Consider the following 16,171-nt stretch of genomic DNA (forward strand, 5'->3'; position numbering starts at 1 on the left):
GAGATTTGAGCTAGCAGGACGACGGAAGAAAGAAGACCTCTGGCTCTCTCTCTTTCGAAATAGTTTGTTATTGTTAGTTTTTTTTTTTTTTTTTCTTTCTAAATGGGCTGACGTGGCTGGTCCAGTCAAATATAAATATAAATATAAATATGCATGAACCCACTAAACCCCTAAAACCCTAGAGAAAACCCTGGAAACATACATCCCATTCTCGTCAGCCTGAGAACCAGAAGACTAGCGTTTAATCGCTTTTGGGTTGTAAATTTTTCGTCAATACCTATCTTTACTACAATCGAATATCTATATATATCTCTCTCTCTCTCTCTATATATATATATATATTCAACAAGTAGTGCAGTGTTGCTGTCATTTCCTTTTCCTTATAGAACTTGTATGCCAGCCATAGAAGAGATGACCATGGATGGGAGTTTTAGTGTCAAATCTGCACTCGAAAGGTTTCTTGCTCGTTGCCCAAAGCTTCTATCTTTTCCAAAGTTTGATTCACTCGCTAAAAAGGTATTCTCTTTGTTTGGTTTCTGAGAAAATTTGAATGACTCTTGCAAAATTTTGCTTTTGTTCTTTGTGGGTTCTGAAGTTGTGTTTGGTAAGAAAGATAAAGATGATGAAAGGTCGGATTGGCATGGGCAAAAATTGGTATATGACTAAGTTTAGTTTTAGGGAAGAGTAAATTTAGTTTCAGAGCGACCGATAGGCAGCAAATTGAATATATCAGTTTCAAGGTTTTTTTTTTCTCCCCCAAAATTTAAATATTTGGGTTTGGGTTTATGCAGGGACATATGTTGACAGAAGAGGAGGTGGTGAAAGTGTTGGCAGAGGTATTTCTGCACCCAAACTATACTATTCCTTTGATGGGGTGTTTTCGGCCTATAGCCCGAAAGATCGTTGACAAAGCTGTGGCCTTGCTTCGGATTGTGCCCAATTTAAGATCCAATTCGGATGATACATTAGCAGAGGCTGAAGAAGGAAATTTTTTCAATGATGTTGCCTGTGTAATTGAGCTCTACAATCGAGGTGGGAAGGGTCTTGATCTTCATGAGCTTGCTTGTTTGGCGGCATGTCGCACCCTTGATTTGGCTCCTTTTTTATTGGGGTAAGCTGATGTGCTCACGCGAGGTTCTACCTTTGGTTTATGTTATCATTGATTTCCAATTCTATTTGTAAGTGGCTTGTTTTCTCCTTGTTTATGTCATTTTTTAACCATTGGACTTTAATGATTTTTTCTCTTCCTTTTATGGCTAAGTATCTTAGTGGATCGTACTGTTTGGAAAAGTGAAATTTTGCATGGGATATGGGACCAGCAGTGTCTTATTATATTGTAGAGTTCGTGTTATGAGTTTGATAATGTTAGGTCATGCGTTGTGAATGCATTAAGCGACACCATTTCCTGTCAGTTTGATGTTTCCTATGGACGCATTTATATCAATGTCCTCCCTTGATTGCTGAATACTATTGGGTGTGCCACAAGGGTTCTTATTGGAACTTAGCTGGACGAGTTTAACTGTCATGCTTATATGCTTAAGATATGTCTTGATTGTTTCATGCAGGCCTATATTAAATTATTTCAAATTTGCTCCATCTCCTTTTGAACGCATTTCGATGGGAGGAAAAATTTCTGACCTCCGTGGTAAGGTATGTGAATGATTTCTAATTGAACTTTTTCAGAGGAACCAGTGTTGATAATCTTTTCAGAATTTCTCTCTCTCACTCGGTGAATCAAACATGCATGTGAAATAATTTGGGCGGGGAAGGGGTTGGGACATATATGCATCACTATTCATGCCATCTCTTATGAGCTTCCTGTAGGATAGTTTTGTGATTCCAATCTTGTGTATCTTTCTTTGAATTGATAGTGCATGTTTTTTTTTTTTTGTCAAATTACATGAAAGGGTTTCCTGTTAGGCAAGGAGGGAGCAGCGGGGAAGAATCTATCTTCCTCCACTTTGATCACATTGTTTATAGTTATCAAATCGTAGGATGAGTACATATTGGCTTGTAATGCTGTGGATTATACCTTGGTCTCAAGTTTCAACTTAGTATTATAGCATATTGATCTGCTAATTCTTTGCCATTTCATTTCACTTCTTAATGTTCTTGTTACTCTTTTTTTTTTGGGTAAGGAACCTCGTAAATCTATACATTACTGGTAGTACCCCTCCTTTGACTTGCCATTAGGACAATCAACGAGAAATAGTGCTCGCCCTATGTTAACGTTTAGTTTTTTGGTATTGGTGGTGGGGGGGGGGGGGGGGGGGGGGGTTAGTCCATGTCTGACAGTCAGGTTTGCTTGTCACTTAGAAAATAGAGGATATTTTGCATCTTTTGCCATTAAACATTGACAAATAAACTTATAGATAGTTACAATTTTCTGAAATTGTTTGAGATCAATGGTTCTTATTTGAGCAAAAAACTCAAATATACATGTGTGGTGTGTGAGCGGGGCTAGATTTGTTGATGTCTATGGTTCTTATTTGAGTAAACATACCAGCAAACATACATATCTGGGTGTGTATTTTTTTTTTTTTTTTGGGGGGGGGAGAGGAATGGGTTAGTCCATGTCTGACAGACTGACAGTCATGTTTGCTGTTTCCACTCTGTTTAGTCACTTAGAAAATTGATAGTTATAATTTTTTGAAATCGTTTGAGATCAATGGTTCTTATTTGAGCAAAAAAATCAAATATACATGTGTGGTGTGTGTGAGCGGGGCTAGATTTGTTGATGCCTATGGTTCTTATTTGAATAAACATACCAGCAAACATGCGTATCTGCTTGTGTATGGGGTGTGTTTGTGTTTGTGTGTGCGAGTGATATTATGATTGGCGTGTCTTCATGCTAGAGTTTTTGCCATTTGGTTTCTTTTTGGGTGCTGCACTATTCTATACTTCCTGTCTTCATGGTTTTCAAATAACCTTTTTGCCTATCCAAAAAAAAAAGGAAACGTATCTTTGGAGTTGATGCTTTTAAGACTTGTATCTTTTTTCACACGAGTCAGTGGCATATTACCCGTTTTCTGACCATCTGGAATAATTCACTTCTCTCTCATGCTTTTGTTTGTTGTCTTTTCTCATTAAACATCAGCTTATGTGTGGTATGGTGGTGGGACTATTAGCTCCTTCATGGTATTAAGAAGATTAATAAATTCTTTTCGAAGTGATTTTTTCCCCACATTTTGAGCGGCATATGCTGTTGTTTTCTTAGTTTCTCTCGTTATAAATTTCAGGTAATATATATATATTTTCTTTAACTTTATGTAGATTTGATTTTGTTTGATCAGGTTGCAACTCGTATACTACGTGCTGCTCAGACATCTTACCGGCTCCTTCTAGTGGATGCAGAATTATTTTCTAAACTTTGGGACTGGTCCTGTTTCATGGACCTTGTAAAGCAGTCTGCCAATCTTGACCTTGGCAGCGGTGGTGGATATGTAGATATTGTTATTGCAGACATTAGATGGTGTGCGATACAGATTTTGTCAGTTGTTCTCAAAACAAGCTGCAGAGCAACTGCAGCCTTTAGTATGGAGACTGAAGAAGCATTTACATGTTTATTGCGGTTGGTTTTGTTTACTCTGAGCAAATTGCTGATCTTAAAATAAAATTTAGATAATTTGTAGTCATAAATATTCATCTTGCTTTTGGTATTTTTAGCTGGGAGGAGTTTTGTCAAGATACATCACTGGAGAAGGCTAGCTGGTATATCGATTCATCTGAACGATATAAGTTGAGTTCTCCCAGTACAAGTATTGATTTCAACGAAGAGACTTGTCTCCAATCTTCTGGCCTTTTAGCTCTGGAAATTTCCTCTTCACAGCTTCGTGAGATTGAGCCGCCAACTCGGAGTAAACGGCTGGCTACATGGTAGGATTTATCGTATCAAAGGAAACAGTCTGTTACAAAAACTTTCTCGCATTTATTTGCACTTCAAATTGATGTTTTTAGTTTTTCTTGAGTATAAATTGGGCGATGTGTCATTGCTTCAACCTAAAACATCTTAGGAAGTGTTTCCACCTACTTCACAATGATTCTTTTGGCTTTCATATTTATATTCAATATGTTTTCTTTTTCTTTTTTATTTTTTTTTTAATTTTTTTTTTTTATATCTTCAGGGATGATAAATCGGTTGGAAATTTGTTTGTTATAACGTCAGCTGTGAGGAAAAGTTTTGAGATGGTCGTGTTGGCAGTAAGTCAAAAATGGCCTGTTCTTCTTTATGGTCTTGCTGGTGCTGGAAAATCCGCTCTTATTAACAAGTTGGCCATTGATAGTGGGAATCAAGGTATTTCTTTTCTTTTCCTACCCCTTCTTTGGTTTAATGGAACACCTCATGCATATACCTTTTGGTTAAACCCTTCCTAATTTTCCACTAGTGGTTTGGTAAATTAGACTCCTTTTTTTTTAATTTTTTTTTTTATTGCAAGTCAATTTGTACTTGCAACCAATTTGTTCAATTGGACATCTATTTCACCTTTTGAATTTTTTGTAGGAAAAATTACTTATTTAGTCCTTAGGGGGTATCAAAAGTATCTTAAAGATCTCTGGGCTAAGTTACTTGTCTACAATGGTTCCTACCTTTAGCTATTTGAATTATACGTGGATCCATTCCACAACCAATTGTTGATTGATATGTGGCATGGATGATGCAACCTGTTAATAAAAAAAAAAAGAGGGTTTGCCTCTGACTAGATGAGGGGTGATCGCCCTCACAGGGGCACGGTCGGCTACCCCTCATCTATTGAGGGTCGGCCATGCCTCAAGGTCACCAAGTGAGGGGCAATTTTTTTTCTTCATTTATTTGAGGATAAAACTGTAATTTGACAATAGGCCGAGCCATTAGTTATACAACGTGTCAATTGGTGATTAGTTGTGACATGGATCCACGCGCGCATCTAATGGTCTTTGGCGGATGGCAGGGACCATTTTGGATAAATGTCTTACCTCAAGGATCTTTTAAGATATTTTTGATACCCTAGGGATAAGTTTGGTACAATTGTAAACCCATTTTGGATAAATGTCTTACTTCGATGCTAGGGTAGTTTGGTTCTAGTCGGGAGAAAGGCAAGAGGGCTCATGCGGTTGTAATGTAGGCTAGGTCTCTTTGTGGGCGTTGGGGTTCCGTGGTGGGGTTTTTGTTTTTGTTTTCTTTCTTTTTTGGTGTCCTTTTTGTATACTCTGTATGCTTAGGGGCGCCTGATGCTTTTTAATGCTATTTATTTGATTACCTATCAAAAAATTACGCATATTCATTTATCAATTGCTTTGCTGTTTTATGTTGCTTATAGTGTCCAATGAATTTAGATTTGGCTAATTGTTAAAGAAAGTCTCACATTGGCTGGGTGGAGCTTGGTTAATAGTTTATGTACTAGTTGTGCCTCATGCCTATTAGCTTATAATTTGGGTTGGATGCTTTACTATGGTATTGAAGTCTGCTTTTTTGTCTGTAGACTCCATGTGGTTGGTCCATTTGTTTATGTCTCAGTTTAGTTGGGTTAGTAGAGCCGGTTTGGCTTACTAGATTTCTTATGTTTCTTTAGTGCTAGAATGTGAGGGGTGTTAAACAAAAGAGCTCCACATTGGTGGGCTGTGAGCTTGGTTTGTGGGTTTTTGAACTGGTTAGGTCTTCCACCTACTAATTTAAGCTTTTGGGTATGACGCTCTAATGGTTGTGGTTCTGGAAGATCATCACTACTTGGATTAAGCACATGAAATTCAATGTGTATGTTTCAAACTTATGAGACGTGATTTCTTTGAACTCAAGAGAAAAATACTGGAGTGGTCCTTGAGGTTTAACTTTTTATCACATCACTTAGGTTTAAAATTGACCAAATGACCCCAGCCTACCTAGAAAAGTCATCTTACGCGTCTTTTACTTTCCATTGCTTAAGATCTGAGACAAAATTGATTCATCAAATTAAATTATTGTGAGCATACTTGCATTTCATAATTATGAATATTTTCAGCACCACAATATTCAAAGCAAAAATTTACGCTTAATTTGATAAACTCACCGCAAGATGATCACCAACGTTGACAACAAATGAATTGGTGATTGGTTCAATGGTGACCCATTTTGTTTGGAATTGTATTTGTAAGACCTTGACCTCATCTTGGAGAAGAAGCATGAGGAATCCATAGTTGGAGTTACATTTAATTGTATGTGAATATATAATTGTAACTACTTGAGATTATAGAGAATAACAATTCCATTAAATCTAGTCGAATTCTAAACGAGCTCGTGTCGAGGTAGATTTAACAAATCTACTGAGAGATCTTATATTATGAAAGTCTTTGAGGACAACTGAATAAATTAACGCTAGGCGTGAAAAGATAAAATACAAGTTATATTTATATGTTTTAAACCATAATTAAATTTTGTTTGAATTGTTTATTTATTTCGTTAGTAATCTTCTTTAATATTTTTAATCAATTTTTTTTTTTCCTATTATCTTTTAATCTTGCCCACAATGAACCAAAATCATGGCTTCACCACTTAATGAAGTATACCTTAAGCAGTAATTTGATAAAAAGGTTAAATCTTAGGGACCTCTATAGTTTATTTCCTTATTGGAAATCATTCCATGAGTTTATGGTGGTTATCCCTAGCCAAGTCATTTCTATCATGGATTATTCTTTATATTGCTATAGACTATGATGTTGAGATGCTTATATAGTGGTATGTATCAATATTTATATTCTGGTATCTGTCAAGAGATACTACCATAAATCGAAGGTAGGCAAAGGAGCTCAGTTGGATGCTTCTTTGATTGACGAGGCTTTGACGGCAATCAATGCTCCAATGGCCTTGCCTTTTGGTGCTTAGCCCTGGTTGGAGCCTGATGGGGGAACGGTCAGTAAGTCTCCCTTGACTAGTCTTCTTCGACGGGGCTTCCTTCTCCCAAGCGGAGTTGGTGGGTCTCCTCTCTCTTCGGCTTAGTTTGTGGGTGTGAAGATGAGGGGTGTTGGTGCCTTGCCAAGGCTTGGGGGCCCTTCTCTGTTGTCGTTTTCCTTAAAGGTGGGTGAATCTTCGAGAGGAGATGTTTCGAAGGGGTTGATGGTTCTCTTGGGGCTGCGATAGATGTTGGTTTCAGTTTTCATACTCTGGAGGTCTCCCACGAGGGGAATGTGAATGGCTTTTTGGATCTATTAGCTCAAATTGATGTGGCACAACATCAAGAGGTTTCAGTCTCCACTCCTAAGTTTAAAGGGAGTAGAGAGGTGAAAAACTTAGAGTGCTCGATTAATTTTGATGCTAGGAGTTTTGGTTCTAGCCGGGGCAAAGGCAAGAGTGCCCTTGCTGTGGTGTAATGCTTTTTGGGTTTTGTGGGCTGGTTCATATTGGGGGTGTTTGGGTTTCCTTATGTTTTTGGTTTGCAGGTGTTTTTTCTTTTTTCTTTCTTTTTCATGTTTTGGCGTCCTTTTTGTATACTTCCTATATGCTTAGGGGCACCTTTATGCTTTTTATAAATTTATCTACTTACCTATAAAAAAAAACATTTTGTGTTTTGTTTCTTTAGAAAAGCAGTAAAGAAATTGTTGAAATTATATTAAAAATAGAAACTTCTTGATTACAACTCTGAGAGGAGCTAATATACAATTACAAGTTACAACAACAGTAGGTCACATGGGGTGAGGATGTTTTGTGTTGTTGGCAATGGCGAAAGGATTGTCAACAAGAAATAGTATTCCCGTGAATTTTTTTTTCCTATTTTGTAAACATAATATGACGAGGAAATAATTAAATACATGTAAAAATGCTGTAACTTTTGATGTTGATCCTCTTTCTCCTTTGCTGTTTGTGGTGGTTATGGAAGCGCTTAGTAGGATGTTGAATTAGTCTATGCTCCAAGGCTTGTTGTCTGGTTTCTCGGTGGGTGTAAGGGATAATGAAGCTTTAGTGGTGAATCATTTGCTGTTTGTTGATGATACATTAATTTTCTGTGGGGCACAAGTTGATCATGTTCGAAATTTGAGGTGTACATTTTTATGTTTTGAAGCGGTGTCAGGGTTGAGGATTAATTTAGGAAAATCCGAATTGGTCCCTATTGGTGAGGTGGATGATGTGGAGTCTTTGGCACATATTTTATGTTGTAGAATTGGGTCTCTGCCAATGACATATTTGGGTCTGCCGTTAGAGGCATCGTTTAAATCTCTTTCTATTTGGAATGGGGTTATTGAGAAGGTTGAGCGAATGTTGGCTAGTTGGAAAAAGCTTTATTTATCCAAGGGTGGTAGGGTGACGTTGATTCATAGTACACTGTCCATCATTCCTACTTATTATTTATCTCTGTTTCCCTTTCTTGTAAGTGTAGCCAAGAAATTGGAGTGGCTTCAAAGTGAGTTTCTATGGAATGGTATGGGGGATGAGACTAAATTTCATTTAGTCAATCGGCATCGGGTTTGTTCTCCAATCAAGGTTGGTGGTTTGGGAGTTCGTAATATTATTAAATTTAACCAAGCCTTATTGGGGAAGTGGATATGGAGGTTTTCGCAGGAACGTGATGCTTTATGGAGATCAGTGATTGAGGTGAAGTATGGGAGTGTGAGGGGAGGTTGGAGTTCTTTACCGGTGACGGGGTCTTATGGTGCGAGTGTTTGGAAGTTTATCCGAAGGGGGTGGGATACTATAGCCAAGTACTTGCATTTTGAGGTGGGTGAGGGGTCTCATATTCGCTTTTGGCATGATTTATGTTGTGGAAACAAGCCTCTCAAGTTGTGCTATCCAGCTTTGTACTTTATTGCTCGTTTTCCGGATGCTTGGGTAGTGGATAATTTGTCTGTAGTAGGAGGTGTGGCTCATTGGAATATACTCTTTACGCGTTATGCTCAGAATTGGGAGGTGGAGATGGTGATATGCTTCTATGAACAGTCATACTCTATTCGGATTTGGCACGGAGAGGTTGATAGGGTGGTGTGGAATCTTTCAAAGAAGAGGAATTTTGAAGTGAAGACTTTTTATAAAGCATTAGTTTGTTACGAGGCGGCCTATTTTCTTTGGAAGTGTATATGGCGTGTTAAAGCTCCGAAGCGGGTGGCGTTCTTTGTTTGGATAGTTGCTTTAGGAAAGATTTTAACTCATGACAATTTATGTAGGCGTGGTATTGTGGTGGTAGAGTGGTTTGTTATGTGCAAGAAGCATGGAGAATCCGTTGATCACCTTCTTCTATATTGTGACCTGGCACGGGTTGTTTGGAGTTATTTTTATAGCTTATTTGGGGTGAAGTGGGTTATTCTTAGTAGTGTTTTGGATTTATTGAGTGGTTGGGGCACCTTGCTAGGTCGTGGTTCTGCTATCCGTATTGGAAGAAGGTTCATTTATGTGTTTTATTGGGCTTGTGGCGTGAGAGCAATTCTAGGCTTTTTGAGGATGTGTAGGTTACGGTTGGGGCTCTTTGTAGAAATGTGTTTAATATGTTATATTTGTGGGTGCTGGCGCATAGCCCGGGTTGTATGTCATTTGCTGATTTTTTACTTTCATGTTCGTTTATCTCCTTTGATTAGGAGCTCTTTTGTATACTTCATGTGTACTAGGGTTGCGCCCCTTTGCACTTTTTAATGAAATTATTACTTATAAAAAAAAAATATTTTCAATGAATAATAGTAGTCCTAAAGATGATCATATACATAAAAAATCTTTTATAAATTTTACAAAATTACATTACCTACTTGTTAACAAGCTTATACATTTCAAATATAAAACACAAACATGACTTGCGTGCGCGCACACACGCATCTAAGCTAGAAAGAACGCGACTGTTAAATTTATAATTGAGTTCAATTTGATACATAATGAAATGAGTTATAATTTTGTATCAAATTCTCGGACGAGCTGAGAAAGGGTGGGTGGCCGGAAAGGGTTTATTGTGATCCCTGAGGGGCGTAGAGGGTGGGGTTGGCTCAAATTCTCGGATGAGCTGAGAAAGGCTAGAGATTATCTCTCTGCCAAAGCAGGTTGCGGGTTTGGGTCCTTGCTTGCGTCGGTCTAGTCAGTTGGGAAGGAAGAAGAGGTTAGGCTAGGTTTGGCTCCTCTTTGGAAGGGGCCTTCCTTTGTGGAGGTGCTGAGGTCTGGTTCGGTCTCGACCATGAATAAGGGGCCCATCGTGGGTGGCCGTCATTCCGATTGGAGGGCGTCGCCGGAGGAGCAATGTGCTCTTGACCTTCTTCTGATGGTAAGGCATGCAGAGGATGAACCGAGATCAGTGGTGGATTGCTTCTCGTTGGAGTCCCCGCCGCTTGAGCCATTGGGCAAGGACCAGCATTTTTGTCTGAAGGGTAAGAAGCTTCTCTCTTGTTCGAATTTGAATTTTGAAAATTCAAAATCCGAATATTCGAGAACGCGTACGTGGCATAAGCTGGGTTCTGGGTTTTATGTGGCCTTGGGCCGGGCTATAAGAAAACTTCTGGACTTGTTTTTCGGGTTGGGGATGGGTCGTAAACATTTAGGTTTCCGCGTGGCTTTGGCCGAAACCTAAAGCTACTCGTCTGTCCAGATCCCTGCCAGAGATGACGCTAGAGTGGTCTTCTGGGATTTTTTGGTTCGGTCTCCTCCTGGGGTTTGGTGGGTGATGCGCTGGTAGCCACAGAGGGCGCGGGTCCGGTGTCGTCAGCTTCTCCAGCCTCTAAAAAATTTGGGTTTCCCCCTTTGTCGGCATCGGAGCTTATTTTTCCAGCGGCTGTAGTTTCTTCTCCAGCTCGTCCTCCGGATCCTGTGTTTAAGTTCTCTCCCCTGAAGGCCGGTTTAGATTCCTCAACCCGGGTTTACCCCTCCGTCTCTCGCTGGAGCGGCTGTGTTGGGTGAGAAGCTGCGTTCTCCCTTCCCGTGGTGGTTTCTAAGCCTTTTCAATGTTACTACAGGAGGGCGAAGGTGCTAAGGGAAGGGCAATCTGTGACGTGGATCGATGAGCCATTTTCTGATTCTCTGGAAGTCGCAAAAATGACTGTTGGCTGCTTTGTTAAGAAGGTTACGGCTGTAGAGCCGCCAGTAAAGAAGGCTGCAGAGCCACCGGTGAAGCAAGGTCTTAGGAAGGGATTTCTCAACCCTCGCCCGAAGGTGCCAGTTAATCCCACATCGCTGAGAGGTTTCCTTATTCCTTTGAAGGAAATGGTTTCTCCCTATCTCGCAATTGGCCTGTCAGTTTTGATCATAATGGAGATATTGTGGTTTGGGAGGAGGGTGATGAGTTTTGGGATGGCTTGCCCTTGGATTGGGCTTTGGATGGTGCTTTTGAGGAGGAAGCCTTGGCTATTCGGGACGCCATGGAGGAAGAGTTTCTGAGAGAGAAAATGCTAGCACGTCAAAAGTCAAAAGGCAAAAGGGAGCTTCTGAATCTGCAAAGCTCCATTAATTATGGCGACGGTTTAGCTTCCTCTAGGCGTAGGAAAGGATAGGCTCACGTAGTGTAGGGTTCGTTGTTGCTTTAGTGGGTTGTCTCTCGGGCGTTTATTTTTCTCTTGTAAATCTGTTTGGGCTCCTTGTGGGTTGTTTGGTTGTTCTTTCTTGGGTTTTAGGGTTTTTTCTATTGGTTTTGTTGGTTGTTGCGGGTTAGCTTTGGGTGTTTCTGGCGTATACTTCTTGTGTACTTAGGGGCGCCTTTACGCTTTTTTAATAAATCTTTTCTTACTTATCAATTTTTTTTTTTGGAACAATGACGGAAATTGCATATTGCATTGTGAAATTGCAAGTACATGCACAACAAAACTTGTTGATAATGCCAAATGTTATCCTTCTTGTATTGTGTTGTTGATGCCAAACCTCTTTTGTTTTTTTTTTTTTAATTTTTACTTTGTTGCTTATTAAGAAATTTCTTTCTCTTTGATCCATAGTTCTATTTATCCATATGGATGATCAAATTGATGGTAAAACGTTATTGGGAAGTTATGTTTGTTCAGAGCGACCTGGTGAATTTAGATGGCAGCCTGGATCACTTACCCAGGTTTGTTTTCTTTCTGGATATATATATATATAGTTTTGATAAGAATTCATGCATAAATATATATAGTACAAAGAGTGATATACTCCCTCCGTCCTATATTGTGTTTTTAGAAAATCCAACTTATTTAGGAGACATCATTCAATACATTGTTTTTCAAAGAAAAATGTAACTTTCCAAAATTACCCTGAATTTAAACTTAAATAAAATAAATGAAAATTTGACATTTACATTGCAAATAAAACAAAGGGTATGATATACTCCCTTTGTCTTATATTGTGCTTTTACAAAATCCAACTTATTTAGGAGACATCATTCAATAGTTTTTTAAACAAAAATGTAACTTTCCAAAATTACCCTGAATTTAAACTTAAATAAAACAAATGAAAATTGGACATTTACATTGCAAATAAAGCAAAGGGTTGATAAGTTGATGAAATTTGTGTTTATTGACACTTTAAAATGGATGATATTTTTCTGACATCCCAAAATAGAATAAATGATCAACAGTATGGGATGAAGGGAGTATTTCTATACTACTTTGACTATTGGCATCTTTATATATGGTTTTGTGATAACATCAGTTTTTCTTTTCTTCAGGCTGTTCAGAATGGGTTTTGGGTTGTATTTGAAGATTTTGACAAAGCACCATCTGATGTGCAATCCATCTTATTATCTTTACTGGAAAGTGCAAGCTCATTTTCAAATGGACATGGGGAGGTAATATCTTTGTACTTAGTGTTAAAGTCGATTGAAAAGATAGCATGTAGCACTTCTCCGCTTATGTTGACATTGTAACCCCCACCAATATGCACAATGTGATTGAGCCAAACTTGGTGTTTTTGTCACAATATTTATGCCACTAAGCTCTTAATCTAATATGTTAATAGTCATTGTTTATTAGGTGATGTTTATGCTAGATTATTTTTACTCAATTTGTGTTTTGCTTGTTGAGTATGTTTGCATAATTGCATGCTGAAGATTTTATCACCCAGATTCTCACTTGATTCTCTCTCTCTCTCTCTCTCTCTCACTCATTGCCCTAGCGGCGGCGCGTGAAAGCACGTTACTCTAGGGGTTTGCCTTGTTTCGCCTACTAGACGTCCGGTTGCTATGTGGGGATAGTGCTTTGAGCATCAGGTGTTTGTGGGTTGCGCTAGTTGCTCGCGTAGGGGCGTCAGCCGGTGGGTCTCGCGACTGTGTGGCTCTTTTCCGTCGAAAATGTGAACATCCTCTGGGTTGGCCACTTGGGTTCTGGGTGTTTTTTGAGATGGAGGTAAGTTTTATCGTGGAGTCGAAGAGCTTTGTCTTCTCGGTTCTGGATGGGGTGTTGACGCTGAGGGTGGGGGAGAAGAGAAAAAGCTTCTCTAGCGAAATTTTCATTAGTTCTTCGTGTTCTGAGTGGTTGGCTTTGACTTTGGAGATTCTCGTGGGTTATTCGGAAGATCAGGTCTTCATCAAATCTTTCAGGGAAGGATCGAGAGTCTTGATTGCTCGAAGAGGGTGTAACCAAGTCGGCCGTTTCTCAGAGGCAGCATCATTCGGGATGGGTGGCCGGAAAGGGTTTATGCTGATCCCTGAGGGACGTGGAGGGTGGGGTTGGATCAAATTCTCCGATTAGCTGAGAAAGGCCGTAGTTTCCTTCTCTACTTCAGTGGGCTGGGGGTCTGGCTCTTTGCATTAGTCGGTGGAGAATAAGGGGAAGGAAGTAGAGGCATGGCCAGGTTTGGTTCCTTTCACGAAGGGGCCCTCCTTTGTGGAGGTGTTGAAGGCAGGCTCGGTCGCTGTCGTGAAGAAGGTGCCTATCGTGGGGGATCGTTTTTCCGGGAGAAAGGTTACGCCAGTGGAACAGTGTGATCTTGACCTTCTACTGGCGGTGAGGGTGGTAGATGCAAATCTGAGGTTGGCATTGGACTGTTCTACCTTGGAGTCTTCTTCGTTTGATCTGTTGGGTAAGTACCAGCCTCTTTGTCCGCTGGGTAAGACTTATCTTCCACATGCGAGTTTGAAATTTGTAATTTCAAAGTTGCGCACGTGGAGTAAGCGGGTCATAGGGTTCAACAAGGTTTTGGGCCAGGCTGCTAAGAACCTTCTGGGCCGGCTTGCAAGGTACGGACTGAGACGAAAGGGCTTGCGTTTGGGTCGTCTCATGCCAAAACCTAGTTCCTCCCGGTTGTCGAGTTTCATGCTGGAGACGACGCTGTTCCCTCTTCTGGGCTGTGCGAAGACATTTTGCCGGAGTCGATGATGGAGTTTCCCTATGGGGATCCTTTGTGTGAAGACAGACCTAGGGGTGGGTCGTCTCTGGTTAAGTCGGCTCCTTTTTTCGGGGGTTTGGGTTTTGTTGTTTCTGTTGGGTTTTTGCGGGTTAGCTTTGGTTGTTCCTGTGTACGTAGGGGCGCCTTGCGCTTTCATTGATAAAGTCTTCTTACTTATCAAAAAAAAAAAAAAGATTTTGTCACCCATGGACAAGATTTCTATATCAGCACATAGTGAAATTCTTTATCTGGATAAAATAAAATGAAGCTTTCGGCAAGTCACTCGAAATTATTGAAGTTTGTAGTGGATAGAACTTGAGATTTTGATTAAAAAGCAGTCCCCCACCGCCGGGCGGGCGGGACGTCTTCGAAGAAGAGAAAGGTAGGCTTTGGTGAGTGCTGTCTGCTTGAACAACAATTTGTCACTTTTTTACTATTGTGTTTTGTTTCAGAACTTTGTGCTTTTCTTGATTCATGATTCCAGTTGAATTTTAACTGATTTGGGATTTTTTAGGCATTATATTGTTTTACAACACAATTGCTGAAGTGGTGGTTACATGAAATCTTGTATTACATAAATTGTCATCTACTATGCTTTTAGTTTAATTGAATCCATTTATTGAAAGATTTTCTGACATTTGCAGGAAATAAGGGTAGCAGAAAGTTTTCAACTATTTTCCACAATTTCAACTTCTAAATTTGATATTTTGCGCAGTACAGAAGGTTTGTGTCATCATTTGCAATTCTTGGCTTTGGGTACATGTCTTGGGAAATGTCCTTATCTGTCTTGGTGTTATGTTGTGTTAATTATCTGTGGTCTTTACTTGAATTCTTATGATTCTTTTACAACTGGATACTTGGTTTAGAATGAGAGGAGAACCCCATTAAGGAACATATTTGGGCTGCATTAGGTTTTATTTAATTATTATTATTATTTTTTTATTACGAGGAACCCCTTTAAGGTAAGGCCACTTCGTGTATTCAGCCTTGTCGGGTAAACCTCGGATCCGTGCAAAGCGCCCTCTCCACACGAATCGGGTAATACTCCGGCTTCGCAGGCGGGTTGGCCCTAAGGGGATTCGAACTTTAGACCTGATGTGAATGCCACTAAGACCAAAGCCTAAATACCACTTAAGCCAACCCCTTGGGGTTTTTTTATTATAAGGTTGTTACAAGATATCATCACGGTTTTCAGTTTTTCTCTGCTGCCTGTCTTCTCTACGTTTCATACCCATGTATCATTGTACCATGTTTTGACCTGGTGCCATTGAACTGCCACCATAATTTTTTTCACATTCTTAATGAAAAGATGACATAGCAGCAGGTGGAAAGGGTGAAGAACACTTTCTTCTTCCTAAATTTCCCTGAACCACGAGGAGAGAAAGAAACATAGGAAACCAAAGATTCATATTGGACTAATGATATGACAGCCAGCACTGCATTACTTTTTGTTTATGATCTTACTGGGTATTTTTGTCTTGTATATTTCCTGTATGTTTGGGTTGCGCTGCTTGCGCTTTTTAATAATTTTGCTTTACTTACCAAAAAACTAATGATACGGAGGCATACTCCAAAGTATTACATATTTATAGTCTCCTAGGCCCCTAAATTTAAGAGAATTACTAATAAAACCTTGAAAATAATGAAAAAACATAAGAAAACCCTAGCCATCACTTAAATCTGGGGGGATCACGTGTCCTACATCAGAAGATTACTTCAACATGAGTTATTTTGTGATCCTTGTCAGTTCATTTTCATAATTTATACAGATCTGGTATTTGTGATTTTCATTCCTCCTTCATCTCTTTATTGTTCCCAGAGATCATTAATTTTATAGACTGCTTCATCTTGGTCTTCTCAGTTCCTTTTTAATTACCATCAGTTTGCTAACTTAATCTTTTGCTTCGTCAAATGGGGTGATGCGAGTGGGGGATGGAGTTGAAGGGTTCTTCTTGGGGGTGGGGCAGTGAT

General features: G+C 39.6%; 1 protein-coding gene across 2 annotated transcripts in view; it reads left to right on the forward strand.

The window, feature by feature from the left end:
• The window catches only part of LOC133862996 (midasin), a 79,881-nt gene that overhangs the window by 296 nt on the left and 63,414 nt on the right, over positions 1–16,171 (forward strand). The window contains exons 2-10 of one of the 2 annotated variants that reach the window (XM_062298953.1): positions 401–516; positions 792–1,111; positions 1,566–1,650; positions 3,294–3,571; positions 3,667–3,876; positions 4,125–4,294; positions 11,836–11,945; positions 12,543–12,662; positions 14,845–14,923. In XM_062298953.1, coding sequence (XP_062154937.1) covers positions 412–516; positions 792–1,111; positions 1,566–1,650; positions 3,294–3,571; positions 3,667–3,876; positions 4,125–4,294; positions 11,836–11,945; positions 12,543–12,662; positions 14,845–14,923 — 1,477 coding nt within the window. In that variant the 5' untranslated portion in view covers positions 401–411. Of the gene's footprint in view, positions 1–189; positions 517–791; positions 1,112–1,565; positions 1,651–3,293; positions 3,572–3,666; positions 3,877–4,124; positions 4,295–11,835; positions 11,946–12,542; positions 12,663–14,844; positions 14,924–16,171 lie in introns of those variants that run through there. The other variant, XM_062298952.1, reaches the window with a different exon arrangement.

This window comes from Alnus glutinosa, chromosome 3 (assembly GCF_958979055.1).
Source record: "Alnus glutinosa chromosome 3, dhAlnGlut1.1, whole genome shotgun sequence".
Classification (NCBI taxonomy): domain Eukaryota; kingdom Viridiplantae; phylum Streptophyta; class Magnoliopsida; order Fagales; family Betulaceae; genus Alnus; species Alnus glutinosa.